General features: G+C 38.9%; 1 protein-coding gene across 1 annotated transcript in view; it reads left to right on the forward strand.

The window, feature by feature from the left end:
* Window positions 1-556: 556 nt before the first annotated feature.
* Window positions 557-15,571, forward strand: part of ACOT12 (acyl-CoA thioesterase 12) — a 49,194-nt gene continuing 34,179 nt past the window's right edge. The window contains 2 exon segments of the mRNA XM_019462864.2: window positions 557-1,026; window positions 7,933-8,002. Of these exon segments, the coding sequence (XP_019318409.1) occupies window positions 900-1,026; window positions 7,933-8,002 (197 nt within the window). The 5' untranslated portion in view covers window positions 557-899.

The raw sequence follows: 15,571 nt of genomic DNA on the forward strand, positions 1-15,571 counted from the left end.
TTCAACTCTAGAAAGTAATGGCTGCTTTGTGTTAACAGCTGAGAATGAAAATTCTCATTTAATATTCTAGATTTTGTCTCCTGAAAAGAGTCTCTTGGGATTTGCTGGCATCAATAGTGAGGCGACAGTTTCTAATCTTAAATTCTCTAGATTAAAACCAAAATATTGCCTTTCTTTGTTGAGTGACTCTCATGTCCCTGCAAACATCAGCACTTTGTGTTTGCTTGGCGGTGGGGGTAATTTCACAACAAACTGATCAATAACAAAGGGTTTGGGGGAGCTATTTTAACATCCTAAGAATCAGAAGGTGTATTTTGAACTAGGGCTTGAGGAGTGAGGGTCCACTCTACCTGGCAGTGAACAGCCAGGGGAAAGAAAAGGTAGTCAAACACTCTAAAATCAGTTTCTAAAGCAAAATGTCCGCATTCTCTGGACAACATTTAACAAATCAATCCTTAACCTCCCACCGTCTGTCAAGTTCTTCAGATGGCTGTTATCCTCACTACTTATTTACTTAGCAAACACCTGTATTACCTCAGCCAGGCACACGCTATGAGTTACGTACATTACTTCATTTAATTCTCTCTACAGTCCTCTGACCTGAGTACTGCTGTCCTCCCTTTACACTTGAGAAATTCGGGCTGCTTCCAGCTTTGCCAAGCTTGGTGGCCCCGGATTTGGCTTCTGACACCCAAGAGAGATCTCTTTCGCGCTCCTCGCGATATTCCCGGGACCTCGAATCCCACGTGCCAGTGCACCGGACGGGCCCTGGCGGCCCGCGGGGCGCGGGGTTCGGGCCCAGGGCTGCGGCGCCGGTGCCCTGCGGAGCGAGCGTGGTTTCCGCGCTGACCTGCTCGGCCCGACGCCCTCAGCCCAGGGGCTTCGCGGCGGGCCCGGCTATGGAGCCCCCCGAGCCCGCCGAGGTGCGCATGAGCCAGGCCATCCAGCCCGCGCACGCCAACCCGCGCGGCGAGCTGAGCGCGGGGCAGCTTCTCAAGTGGATCGACGCCACCGCCTGCCTGGCTGGTAGGGGGCCGACGCGGAGGGCCGCTGGGGGGGGGGGGGGGGGCGGAAGGGGAGCGCGGAAGGCCGGCGTGGCGGGGGTGGCGGGCCGGCTTGGATACCGGGATGTGGGGTGGTGGGGGTCGGGACATGAGAGGATCCCGAGGCCAGGGGTGCAGGCCGACCCACCCCAGTACGGAAGCAGACGCTTGGCGCCCCAGTCCTCACCATTCCTGAACCCGGGGTCCGTGAGGAGAGAGAGGCAAGGAGAGGGTATTTTCAGTTGTGAGTAGTTGGGGACCCTAACGGTTGCGGTAGTTCATCCAACACCGGGAATAACCTAGACCAGTGATTCTCAAACCTTTCAGCCTCAGGACTCCTTTACCCCATTAGGTAAGTGAGGACCCCGCACTTTTGTTTATGTGGGTTATTTTGTTTATATTGACCATCACCGAAATCTTTTGTTATTAAAATATTTATTTTTTGAGAGGGCACAAGCTGGGTTGGGGCAGCAGAGAGAGGTGGGGGGTGGGGGGCAGAGGATCCCAAGCGGGCTCTGGGCTGACAGCAGTGAGCCTGATGATGGGCTCAAACTCAGCAACCCTGAGATCATGACCTGAGACGAACTTAGATGCCCTACTGACTGAGCCACCCAGGAGACCCTCAAAATCTTTTAAAATGAATTCATTTAAAAAGAACAAGAATAAACCCATGACATAATTTTATTGAAAAATAACTATTTTCACCAGTAATAAAACTATGCTTAAAGGCATGCTCTTGGTTTACATTGTTGCAAATCTCTTTACTATCTAGTTTGATAGATTACTCCTTTCTTACATCTGCTTCTGCATTCAGTTTGTTGCTACCACACCTTATTTCGTCTCCTCTCAGGACCTTTGCACCTGCTTCTCATTTTACCATTATGACCTTCTTTTGCCCTTTCCATGCATTACATCTCAGCTTAAACAGCCTTTCCTCAGAGAAGTCTTTCTTGACCACTTGTTTACATTTGTACTCTTCCAGCAATTTTAGCAGAATGCCCTTTTTTATTTCCTTCCTACTGCTTAGCACAATCTGTAATTATTTTGTGTGTTGATCTCTTCACCTCTTTATTTTCTGCCTGGCCAATTCGCATGTAAGCTAAAGTTAGTTCTCCAGTGCTTAGTAAGCACTAAACAAAAACCTCTGCTTTCATGGATAGGTAGGTTGGTGATGAATGGGTCCAAAACTTGGAATCTCATTTCCGAAATGAAGTCAGGCTTTGCATAACGCAGGAACAGACCCGGCAAAGGTATATTGTGAAGGAAAATATGTTAAGATTAAAAACTAAAGCTGGAAGGAGCTTAAGATCATGTTTCTTAGGACTCTTATTTTACAAAGGACAAAAGTAAAGTTCAGATGATGACAGAACCCCGCTTTTCTCACTGAGTAGCAATAGAGTTTCTAATCCCCTGTGTGTTAACCGCCCCCAAAATTTAGTCATATATTCATGCCAATCTGTTTGTTTGTTTTATGCTTGTTGATAGGTCTGTTTGGTTTCTCTCTTAACAGTTTTTATCAGTATTTGAGGTTGATTATAATAACATAAATAATGGAAGAATAAATGTAAAATTAATTCCCATCTAAGGGAAACAAGTGTAAAAATCACTGAGGTTGCTGATAAAAATGATGCCTATTGCCAAGGCAACTGAATACATTATGTGAATAATGAAGTGATCATTTTGTGCTTCTGTCCTGTAAAGAATAAACAGTTGCTGTGCTGCAATTGTCATAAAAGTGTCTGCAAAGAATAAACAGTTGCTGTGCTGCAATTGTCATAAAAGTGTCTGCCTTTTTACATCTTTGGAAACTCAGGCCATAGACTGATTCAATTGGTAACCAACTGCTTTGGATTAATAGCTCTGTTGCTAATAATACAACATTAAAGAAACCTTTATGATAAAGTTAGTTTGGAAACATGGAAATACCTGTGTTAAACACTCTATGGTGAGAAGCACCACATAAGCAAGGGACGTTGTTTAGCCAAGGTGCAACAGAATCTGTGGCAGAGAAATGTTCCGCCATAGTGCTGTCCTTTCTATGATAAGAATAATACAAAAACTGGTTTTCCTGGCATTTTCCCAGCCAGAGTTCCTTGTTGACCAGCACTTTTCCACAGGCCCATTACTATGATAAATAATGATCCCAGCCATGGACCTAAGGCTCTTCTGTGACACCCAGACACTGCTAGATTCCAAAAGATCTTCTCAATATTTAAATAAAGATTAAATATGTTCACTATCATTTTGGCATTAAACCTCATTTCTGTCAGTAGTCCCATTTTTCTAGTCATTCCTTAAGCCTAGAGGAATGAAACCATATCTGAGTCATTCTCCACCCTCTGTATACATTTCTTATTTTGAAATATCACAAACTCACCCTTTTCTGTATTGCATTTCTGAATCTTGTCCAGGGTTCACTCTATTAGGAATGGGATGCAGTCCATACAGTAACACAAGTCAAAAATCTAGAAGTCATCCCTTCTTGATACCTCTCTCTACCTTGCTTCCTCTTCCACATACCCAACCCATGAACTAAGTCCTATCAGTGTTACCTTAAAGAAATCACTCAAACCCAACCACCTTGCTGTGGCTCCACTGCCACCACCTAGGCCAACCTATCATCATCCTTCATGTGAACTTCAGCAGTGGTTTCTAAACTGATCATCTCCATTCATTCTGGTGTCCTCTCCACACTAATCTAAAATATTTTTTGAAGGTGCTAATCTGATCATATCATTTGTTGTTTATCTTCCCCCACTGTCTTCTTTATCAAGAGTTACAAAGGTTCCTCTTCTGGCATAGTAAGTATCTATTAGGAAAAAAAAAGGCACATAGATAACTGCTATAAACTTTGGAAAAAACAGTAAATAAAACCTACTTATGGGCAACTGACAGGTGAAAAAAAGCAGATTTAAACACTGGGAAGTCAACACTTGGAAGAAGAGAATGGTACTAGCTAACTTTCTCTGTTTTGTTTTGGTTTTTTAATGCCTTTAAGCCTGAAGAAAGACCTTATTCTGCTCCCAGCTAAATTTTTGATGGAAAACCCACAGACTTGCTGATTTGAAGAGCTATAGGATTTGGGGAAAACACAGCTACTTAAATGTGAGGAGGAAGTTTCAAGAGAGGAGAGAACTGAAGAGGCAGAGCTGTATAATCTATCTATATTTTTGGCTCAAATCTCTGGTGAAGCTTGAATCATGTATGCATAGAAGAAACTCCAGCCTTGCTAGATGATGCCAAAAGAATTGGGAAAGGGCTGTTACAACCTCTAGGGAGATAGAGTTTTATAGTGGGAATTTAGTTAAGTACTTACTTGGAAAAACAAAACAAAACAAAACAATACTCTTTAGAGAAACATGTAAGAACCCATAATTTCTACAATGTATCACTCACAGTGGCTAGGATATAGTCCAAAATTACTTTATATACAAAGAAACAGGAAAATATGATGCATTCTTAAGTGAAAAGATAATGGTGATCAAGCCTCGATCATCCGAGTGTTAGAATTAAGCATCCATTATTCTATAGCAGCTATAATAAGTATGCTTGAGGATGTAATAAAAACTCATCATAAAATAAAAATCATCATAAAGAATGAAAAGATAGTAAGTCTCAAGAGAGAAGTAGAAACTAAAAAAAGAACCAAATGAAAATTCCCAAACTGAAAATTACAGTATCTGAAATTTAAAAATTCACTGGATAGGCTTAACAGCTGATTGGAGGAGAGTAAGTAAACATAAAGATGGACAATAAAAATTATTCAGTCTGAAGAAAAGGGAAAAGATGAATTTAAAAAATGAACAAGTGAACAGATATATCAAAACCACATCAAAAAGTATAACATACATGTAAAAGAAGCCCCAAAAGAAATGAGAGAAAGTCTGAGGCATAAAACAAACATTTAAAGAAATAGTAGCTGAAATTTTCCCATATGTGGTGAAAGACATACATTTACAGATTCGAGATCATAGGACACCAAGCAAGATTAATACAAACACAAAACAAAACAAAACAAAACCTCACATCTATCACAGGCAAACTATGATGAAAAGAAAATCTTAAAAGCTGGCAGAGAAAAACACTGTGCTATACATAGGAGAACACTGGTTAGAATTACTTATGACCTCATCAGAAACAATGGAATCCATAAGACAGTGAACCAATATCTTAAATAATAATTATAAAACTGTCAACCAAGAGCTTCAAGGCCCTGTGCATAGTCCATTCTCAGCCAACCCTTCAGCCTTACCAGCTCTCCTTCTTGCTTTCTGCATTTTATCCTTAAAGACTTTGATCAGGATCTTTGCAGTTCCTTTTGCTCAGTGTGCTCTCCTTTTCTCTCTTCTTCCTCCTCAACACATCTATTTTTATCCTACTCATCCTTCACATATCAGCTGAAGCATCCCCTCCACTTGGACATCTGCCCTGACATCCTCCCTAGGTCTAGTTTCTCATGTTATGACTCCCATAAAATTGATGTTTTCTTCAGGGCACTTAATTCATTTTGTTATTTATTCCTTTAGTTAATCCATGGCTTCCACTAGTCTCCAAGAGAACAGAGATCATGGCTGTTTTACATTTTCATCACCTTACATAGAGGCTAACACAGGTATTCAGTCAATATTAGTTAAAGGAATGAATGAATGGAGATGCCACCATTTTAATCAGTCATCATCTCATACCTGGATTACAACCACTTACCTAGTCTGCTACTGTTTCCAGCTTCTCTGTTTCCCCTGGGAAATCAGTAATAGCTTTAGAGTTTCTCCACTTTGATTAGCATACTGTATGAAAGACAGTCAAAATCAAGAACCAGAGCAAGCTGGTCCTGTTAAATTAATATCTGACACACTTGTAAACAAAACAACTGCATATAATCACACATAAAAATTGTGATCATATGTTGGGTCCCCATATTTCTATTTTCTATTTTTAATTTCATGACCCTTAAAAGTCTATAGTGTAAACCATGGCTGTTGAGCATCTGAAGCCCATCTTTAGCTAAGCACTTCTCTGAAGAGTGTTCCTTGGTTGGTCTGTTCTGAGAGTTCCTATTGCTTCTGTAGTCAAAATCACTATTTAGAACATTGTATTCAATCTTTCCAAGCCTGGATTTCCTCGTTTGTAAAATGAAACTAGTAATAGTACCAACCTCATATAATTGACATGCATAAATACTTAGTTCAGTGTCTGGTCAATAATAAATGCTTAATAAATGGCAACTATTATTATGATAATATTCGTTCATGATCCCTAATGCAATCTAGTATAGTGCTGTATATACATAATAGATACTCGATATATACAATCAAAATATATAAAAATAAAAAAAATTAGTCTTATTGATTATTGCACTTTAGTTATCATTTAAATCATTCAAAACTGGTTATTCATATTGGCATACATGGTAACATTTTATTAACAAGAATAGTTTAATAAACTCAACATCCTGTTCTCTCAGGTAACTGGAATGAATGTCTATTAGGTACTCCTTAGTGAATGTCTTATAGCCTGTATTTGCAAGGATCTGGCAGTTCTCTGGAAATCTTAAGCTCTAAAATGTCATCTACTATAGCTGGCTCTCTAATTGTCACTGAGCAGACTTATTAAGAGATAACACTGACTTCTCAGTATTGGGAAATCAGTAGGAATTTAACAAATGTTTGATACACTGAATTCAATTGAGCCCATCTTGAGTATTTCTAGAGTCTGGTACTTTTACATTCCCTTCCTCTCACTGAACTTTATACCTGGGAAGGCAGTCATTCCCTCTCCATCAATCACACACTAACTATGGTTAGTTTTCTGGTAACTCAGTTTGTATTATGTGCATGTTTGGAAGAACAGCTAGTTATTTCCAACTTATAAAACCAGAATGTGCAATTTTCTACAAATTAGATTATAGAGAGGAGTGTTCTAAATAGCTGCTCTCTGGAGTATTTCCCCATGTCTCTTTACCTGGCACTATCAAGTAATATTGTAGTTAAAGTAATCCACACAAAGAATACAATTTTAGTATAATTCACTGTCTTTCTTTTTCATGTCTCTAAAAGTGTGAAGAATAAAGAGTGAAGTCTCCAAAATTAAAATGAGGTTCAAAGCACTTAAAAAGCCGGTGCAGTCTGTTTGGGTTTTAACTGAATGTTCGTCAAAATCAAATTCTGACAGAAGCACATGTCAACATTTTTCCTAAAGAGATTAAGTTATGATATTTTTATATAAAGCAAAATCAACAATCAAAAAATATCTCAACAAATTAAATGCAGGCATGGAATATGGATAGCTAGGGTTCTTCCCTAATCTCTTTATACCCTATTTAATATTCTCCTCTCCAACATAATTACTGCATACAGAATTTGGTAATAATGAACAATAAATATTGACTAAATACCTAATAGATGCTGAATATTTCTCTGCTACTCAAGAGAAGTTGCTCTCCAATTTGGGGTCTGATGTCAGTGTCTCCTATACTATTCAGTACTTATACTTGTTAAGTGGTCTAAATATAATCAGCTTCTGGTTATGTGGGATAATGGATACAGCTTTGATGAATTGTTTTTAAAGCAAAAGAAGGGTCATATCTAACAAAATATTTAAAGTTGGTACTAACTTAATAAAATTGCTATTTAAATAGCTAGATATACTAGGTATTGGTTTTGAATTTCAAATCAAAGACAGTACAATAATTTCCATTCAGTAGAAGTACAACTTACAGAGCAAAAGAACTGTCATTGATCCAGGTCATCTCTAAGCGTGGGCATAGTGGCACTTCACTGAACCAGAGGATGAGTTACTAGAATACATCCATTTAACTTTTATTCTTTTCCCTTATGCTGAAATATTTAAACATAACTATTAATTAACACATTTTTGCCTGTTTTTGAAGCTGAAAAGCATGCTGGGATTTCCTGTGTTACAGCCTCAGTGGATGACATACAATTTGAGGAGACAGCTAGGTAAGTGGTATTGCTCTATCACACCTTTCTCCTGGGCTTTTTGGCTCATTTGCAGCATATATTTGCATTACCTATGCTTGTTTATTTGGAGTCAATGATCCAATTTGTTAATTAAATATTTGACCTAATGTAAATCAATAAAATAGTAATTGCAGGACCTACTTTTAGTAAACACTTTGAAGTAGAAATTCATAGTCCTGGTTTTATTGAGAAATAGCTCTCCAAATAGATGGCATTCTGGTATGAGGCAGAGCTGGATTTCTAAAAGCTGATTCTTAATGGCTCCTTCCTCTACAAGAAGAATAATTAATGATAATAAGAGTATCTATGATGGTGAATTTCATCATTAAGTTGTTGAGTGAACGTTAATTCATGTGAATACAAATGTTAAATTATGAAAAACATTTAATGTGTGAGAGCGTTTATGTGCTTTACCATCTCCTATTGTAGAAAATTTCAAGATTAACAAATGTTTCAAATTTTACAAAAATAGAAGAGTACAGTATATCCCCAAGGACCATCACCTAACTACAATAATAATAAGCTCATGGAAACTCTTGTTTTATCACTACTTCTCCATACTTCCCCACACACCTAGATTATTGTGAAAGGAAATCCCAGGCATCATTTATGAATATTTCATTATATATTTCTATATGATAAGGACTCTTTTAGAAAACATAATAATATAATAACAATACCATTAACAGAAATCATTATTCCCAATGACCTCAAAAGATATTTTTTAAAAAATTAAACAATTGGTTTCTTGAATCAGGATTGTATATGGTTGATAGGGCTTTTAACATAAAATTTCTCTTCTTTCTTTTCTCCTAGTTTTTTGTTTTTTTTTAAAGAAACCTGGTCATTTGTTCTGTAGAGTTTACATTTTGTATTTGCTCATTGTATCCCTGTTTAACCTGTTCACCCACCCTTTGTATTTCTTATACAATGATAGTTACATCTAAAAATTGGTCAGATGAAGGTTTGATATTTTGGTAAAATTAGTTCTTGTCAAGAGCGCGTAATGTCTAATGATCATTACTTAGAACCATTATTTCATTACATATTGGCAGAATGGTAATGTGCTATACTATCATTTGTTTTTCATTTATTTTCTGAAGTATTTGTGTAGAGAGACTCGTTATCTCATTAATTACTTAGTTACCCTTAAGTAAAGTTTGTCTAGGAAAGACAAGCTTAATTCTTTCTCTTTATTTAGTGTCATTATGAGCCCATGGATTTTAACATATTTGATGCATTTCAATTCTGACAAGATGGGCTCATCTTTTACATTTCCTTACAAAAACTTAGTCATAAATTTCTTCAAAAGAAATTGTAAGTAGAGATCACAATTTGGGCAGAAAATGTGCTCATTTATATAGGGTTGGTCATTGTTTCTAGATTTTTTCCAGTGGACAGAATTAAGAATTATTTGTTTTTTAAAGAGTTTATACTAGGGGTGTCTGGGCGGCTCAGTTGGTTGAGTGTCTGACTCTAGATTTCGGTTCAGGTCATAATCTTCTCGTTTGTGGGGTCAAGCCCCACATGAGGCTCTATGCTGACAGCAGGGAGCCTGCTTGGGATTCTTTCTCTCTCCCTCTGCCCATCTGTCCCTCTCGTGCTGTCTCTCTCTCTGTCTCAAAATAAATAAATGTAAACATTTAAAAAATAAATAGTTTATACTAATAACTGTAATAAATTAGCGTTATATGTTTTTTTTTTTAAGGAGGATTATATGTTTTTATGTTTGTATCTCTGGTTTTGTTTTTGTTTTTCCCTGAATATCTTGATCCTTGAAGACATGAACATAACTTAAAAGGAAAAGGAAGAGAGAAAGTCATCTGTTTCTGGTCTTGGATGGTTCTCAAGGACCATGGGGGTAGTTGGCATTGTTTTCAAGCCCTAAGTAGTCTTGTCCAATGAGATACTCAGTTTATCTCCCCAACCTTACTGTTTACATTTACCTGTTTGGCATTTATTTATTTAGATACAAGCAAAATTAAGTTAAATGAAACCACATGCATAAAAAAATCACTTCTTCAAAGCTGATACAGAAGACATTTTTGGTAGAAATTAGAATCATAGACATGGAGAGACCTTTATAGGTCAGCCCAGCTTTCTCTTTGTAACAACAAGAAACTGAGGCCTAATTCCCCAAGCAAGCCAGGAGACAGAGGGTGCTTAGAGTCTGGATTTCCTTATGCTTAATCCAGTGCTTTTCCCAACCCACTGCTTCTGCTTTTGTGATCAGCAACTTTTACTGAACACTTCTCAATGGTTGTTCTCACAGGCAGCTGCAGTGTCACTGAAAGAGCTCTTGACATTCTAGAGTCTTGCAGATGCAGATAGAGATCCACTGACTAAGCTCACATACTAGCTATGTGATTTTCCTTGAAGTAGAAAAAATTGATAGGAGTTTGTATATCAGCAAAATTACAAATTACTATAAACCCAAACTTACTTAAGACTAGATGAAGTGCCATTATTAATTTAGGAGTTCCAAAAGTGTATTGTAATAAAGTATCTATTACGTACTTTCCAAACTTAAATTCTGTAATTTACACTTAACTAGCAATCTCATCACTGAAATATGGGTTAGTTTTTTTATGCCATTTTGTGTTGGTGTTATCAAAAAGGATTTGTGGCCACTAACATCATGGAAAGGGGCCTTCTTCTATTTTTTACATGGGACCTGAATCATAAAAAGAGAAAATTGAAAGCTACCTACAGAAAACCATATATTGATGGTGGGAGAAGATGGCGGCGTACGAGGACACTGGGCTCACCACGTCCTGCTGATCACTTAGATTCCACCCACATCTGCCTAAATAACCCAGAAAACCGCCAGAAGACTAGGTGAACGGACTCTCTGGAGCCAAGCATAGATAAGAGGCCCACGGAAGAGGGTAAGAAGGGCGGCGAGGCGGTGCACGCTACATGGACTGGTGGGATAGAGCCGGGGCAGTGGAGGGCAGCCCACCTGGCAAGGCAGAGTCCCCGAGTCTGACTTGCAAAACCAGAGGGGCCGGACTGCGTGAGTTCTGACAGCCAGCGGGACTTAACATCTGGAATGTTAAAAGTCAACAGCTCTGCTTGGAGAGCAGGAGGGCAAGAGGACACTGGGAGGGAGAGGTGTTGAGCCCTGGAAGACAGAGCTCAGCTTGGTGGGGAACAAAGGTGCTAGCCAGTGCCATCTCCCTCGCCCATCCCCCAGCCAAACTCCAAAGGGAACCAGTTCCCCTCACGGAACTTGTTTGCACTGCACAAACACCCGACGCTGTGCTTCTGTGGATCCATCCCTCCGACAGATCTGCCTACCTCCCAGTGCCACAGGGCCCCTCCCTAAGCGGACCACCAAAGGCAAAGCGAGCTGAGTCTGCCCCTCCCACCCCTGTGCACCTTGAAGATCCACCCTGGCTAATACACCAGATCCCATCAAAGCAGCACCATAAGCCTGGCAGTGTGCAAGTAGCCCAGACAGATGCAGGGTTGGTTCAACATTTGCAAATCAATCAATGTGATACATCACATTAATAAAAGAAAAGAACCATATGATCCTGTCAATCGATGCAGAAAAAGCATTTGACAAAATTCAGCATCCTTTCTTAATAATAACCCTCGAGAAAGTCAGGATAGAAGGAACATACTTAAACATCATAAAAGCCATTTATGAAAAGCCCACAGCTAATATCATCCTCAATGGGGAAAAACTGAGAGCTTTTTCCCTGAGATCAGGAACATGACAGGGATGTCCACTCTCACCGCTGTTGTTTAACATAGTGTTGGAAGTGCTAACATCAGCAATCAGACAACAAAAGGAAATCAAAGGCATCAAAATTGGCAATGATGTCAAGCGTTCACTTTTTGCAGATGTCATGATATTATGCATGGAGAACCCGATAGACTCCACCAAAAGTCTGCTACAACTGATACGTGACTTCAGCAAAGTTGCAGGATACAAAATCAATGTACAGAAATGTATAAGTTGCATTCTTATACACTAATAATGAAGCAACAGAAAGACAAATAAAGAAACTGATCCCATTCACAATTGCACCAAGGAGCATAAAATACCTAGGAATAAATCTAGCCAAAGGTGTAAAAGATCCATATGCTGAAGACTATAGAAAGCTTATGAAGGAAATTGAAGAAGATGTAAAGAAATGGAAAAACATTCCGTGCTCATGTGTGGGAAAAATAAATATTGTCAAAATGTCAGTACTACCCAAAGCTATCTACACATTCAATGCAATCCCAATCAAAATTGCACCGGCATTCTTCTCGAAGCTACAACAAGAAATCCTAAAATTTGTATGGAACCACAAAAGACCCCAATAGCCAAAGTAATTTTGAAGAAGACCAAAGCAGGAGGCATCACAATCCCAGACTTTAGCCTTTACTACAAAGCTGTCATCATCAAGACAGCATGGTTTTGGCACAAAAACAGACACATAGACCAATGGAATAGAATAGAAACCCCAGAACTAGACCCACAAAAGTGTGGCCAACTAATGTTTGACAAAGCAGGAAAGAATATCCAATGGAAAAAAGACAGTCTCTTTAACAAATGGTGCTGGGAGAACTGGACAGAAACATGCAGAAGGATGAAACTAGACCACTTTCTTATACCATTCACAAAAATAAACTCAAAATGGATAAAGGACCTGAATGTGAGACAGGAAACCATCAAAACCCTAGAGGAGAAAGCAGGAAAAGACCTCTCTGACCTCAGCCACAGCAATTTCTTACTTGACACATCTCCAAAGGCAAGGGAATTAAAAACAAAAATGAACTATCGGGACCTCATGAAGATAAAAAGCTTCTGCACTGCCAAGGAAACAACCAACAAAACTAAAAGGCAACCAACGGAATGGGAAAAGATATTTGCAAATGACATATCGGACAAAGGGCTAGTATCCAAAATGTATAAAGAGCTCACCAAATTCCACACCCGAAAAACAAATAATCCAGTGAAAAAATGGGCAGAAAACATGAAAAGACACTTCTCTAAAGAAGACATCTAGATGGCCAACAGGCACATGAAAAGATGCTCAACGTCGCTCCTCATCAGGGAAATACAAATCAAAACTACACTCAGATACCACCTCATGCCAGTCAGAGTGGCCAAAATGAACAAATCAGGAGACTCTAGATGCTGGAGAGGATGTGGAGAAATGGGAACCCCCTTGCACTGGTGGTGGGAATGCAAATTGGTGCAGCCACTCTGGAAAACAGTGTGGAGGTTCCTCAAAAAATTAAAAATAGACCTACCCTATGACCCAGCAATAGCACTGCTAAGAATTTGCCCAAGGGATACAGGAATGCTGATGCATAGGGGCACTTGTATCCCAATGTTTATAGCAGCACTCTCAACAATAGCCAAATTATGGAAAGAGCCTAAATGTCCATCACCTGATGAATGGATAAAGAAATTGTGGTTTATATACACAATGGAATACTACTTGGCAATGAGAAAGAATGAAATCTGGCCATTTGTAGCAATGTGGATGGAACTGGAGTGTTATGCTAAGTGAAATAAGTCATAGAGAGAAAGACAGATAACATATGTTTTCACTCTTAGGTGGATCCTGAGAAACTTAACAGAAGACCATGGGGGAGGGGAAGGCGAAAAAAAAAGAGAGAGGAAGGGAGCCAAAACATAAGAGACTCTTAAAAACCGAGAACAAACTGAGGGTTGATGGGGGGTGGAAGGGAGGGGAGGGTGGGTGATGGGTTTTGAGGAGGGCACCTGTTGGAATGAGTACTGGGTGTTGTATGGAAACCAATTTGACAATAAATTTCATATTAAAAAAAAGTTAAACAAAACCATGTATTTGTTTATAAACCATATCATATATTAATTAATTAATTTAATTAAATTAAATTCTTCAGTATTTATTGCCTATACAAAAAATACTGCAATGGACTCAGTAAGATACATAAATATTTGATTATGGCACAATTTTGAAGTGGAGTGGTCACTCAGTCTGGTGAGAGTCAGACAAACACATAATCATCAGAATAGAAAGCATGCTAGGATGCAGCCCTTGGGTGAGATACAAACTCCGTTCTGTGGGGTAGTTTAAAAGGTGCACATTTTGATTAGAAAATCAATGAGAATTTTACCATAGAGGAGTAGCATTTGATGTGTGCCTTAACTGAGGCATAGACTTTTTTCTGGTGAATAGGAAAACGACTTCACACAATGAGGCACTTGTAAGAACCTAAGCACCAAGATGGGAAGGAGCAGAGAGTGTTCAGGAAGAGTCTGGTCTGCAGAGAGGTGATGCCCAGCAGTGGACTGGAGCTACATAACAGAAGACCTTGAATGCCATGCTATGAAATTGGTTTTATTTAGTTGAGATTTCAGTTATTCCATTCATTTGACATTCAATATCGGGAGATTGGTGTGGAGAACCAGGTTCTTGGAATTCTCCTACTTTTAAAGGCAGGACAGGTTCACAAAACAAGAAAAATGGCTTCTGCTCTGCCCCCCCCCCCCCACTCCAAGTCTGAGAGACAGAGAAGCATAACATTTTAGTAGTTGATGAGTACAAAGTATCATAGTAGCTTTGGAGAGGGACTCTTAACTCTGCCTGGCACTATTACTGCAAATCTCTTCTAGAAATTTTACCAAACAGAGCTAGGAACTTTAAAAGGAACAAATATAAAGAAAAAAGAAAATTGGTTTGGTTGCATATGCTGGATGTAAAGATTAAGTTAAATTGGAATGTGTGTGGAGGTTGTTAACACTAAGTCTAGTAGAGCCTCCATAACTATTAGTTGAATCTGTTGAGAGAATTTGGAAATATGGCTCTGAGTTTCAAGAATGATGTCCAGGCTAAAGATGGAGATTAGAGAATCATTTTAATAGAGATGACGGAATCATGGACAAGAACAAGGTCTTCTAATTAGGAGATGTTGACCCTGAAGGGATGGATTAAGGAAGAGAAACCAGTGAAGGAAGCTGAGATAGGGAAGAGAACACTGGTCTGGAATCCAAGGGAAGAGAAAGCCTCCTGAAGAAAGACATTAAAGAGGTGAGATGTTGGATTTAGCTTTTAGGAAATGACAGGGACCGGAAGTGAGATGTGGGAGGCAATAGCCAGGTTCAAGTGGCTGAGAAGTAAATGGGAAACGAAGCCCTCAAACCTCTGCACCTGGCAAAATCCTCATCTTTGAAGACCCATCTCAAACGTCACCTCTTCTGTGACTCCTTTCCCAGCTTTCTGAATTAGCTTCTTCTTATGGTTATCTTTGTAATACTCGATCTTTTCTTTTGAAAAATTTCATGGCACTGAACTTCATCTGTTTACATCCTGGTGACCTAAGTGAAGACTGGTCTCCTTGAAGTCAGGAGCCTCATCTTGTTCATCACGGTATCCTGAAGTCTTAGCTTAATGCCAGGACTAGTTGTAAACATTTCTTAAACATTTCAGTAAACATTTCTTTTTCTTTCCCTGATTTGTGTAAGCTTTATTTTTTTTTACAGAGGATTGACTCTAATTTTATTATTTTATTTTATTTTAAATCTGTGAGTTAGAAAAAGAAATGAATATTTTAGGA

The sequence above is a fragment of the Panthera pardus genome, unplaced genomic scaffold (assembly GCF_024362965.1).
Source record: "Panthera pardus isolate Hobbes unplaced genomic scaffold, ASM2436296v1 HiC_scaffold_2, whole genome shotgun sequence".
NCBI classification, from domain to species: Eukaryota; Metazoa; Chordata; class Mammalia; order Carnivora; family Felidae; genus Panthera; species Panthera pardus.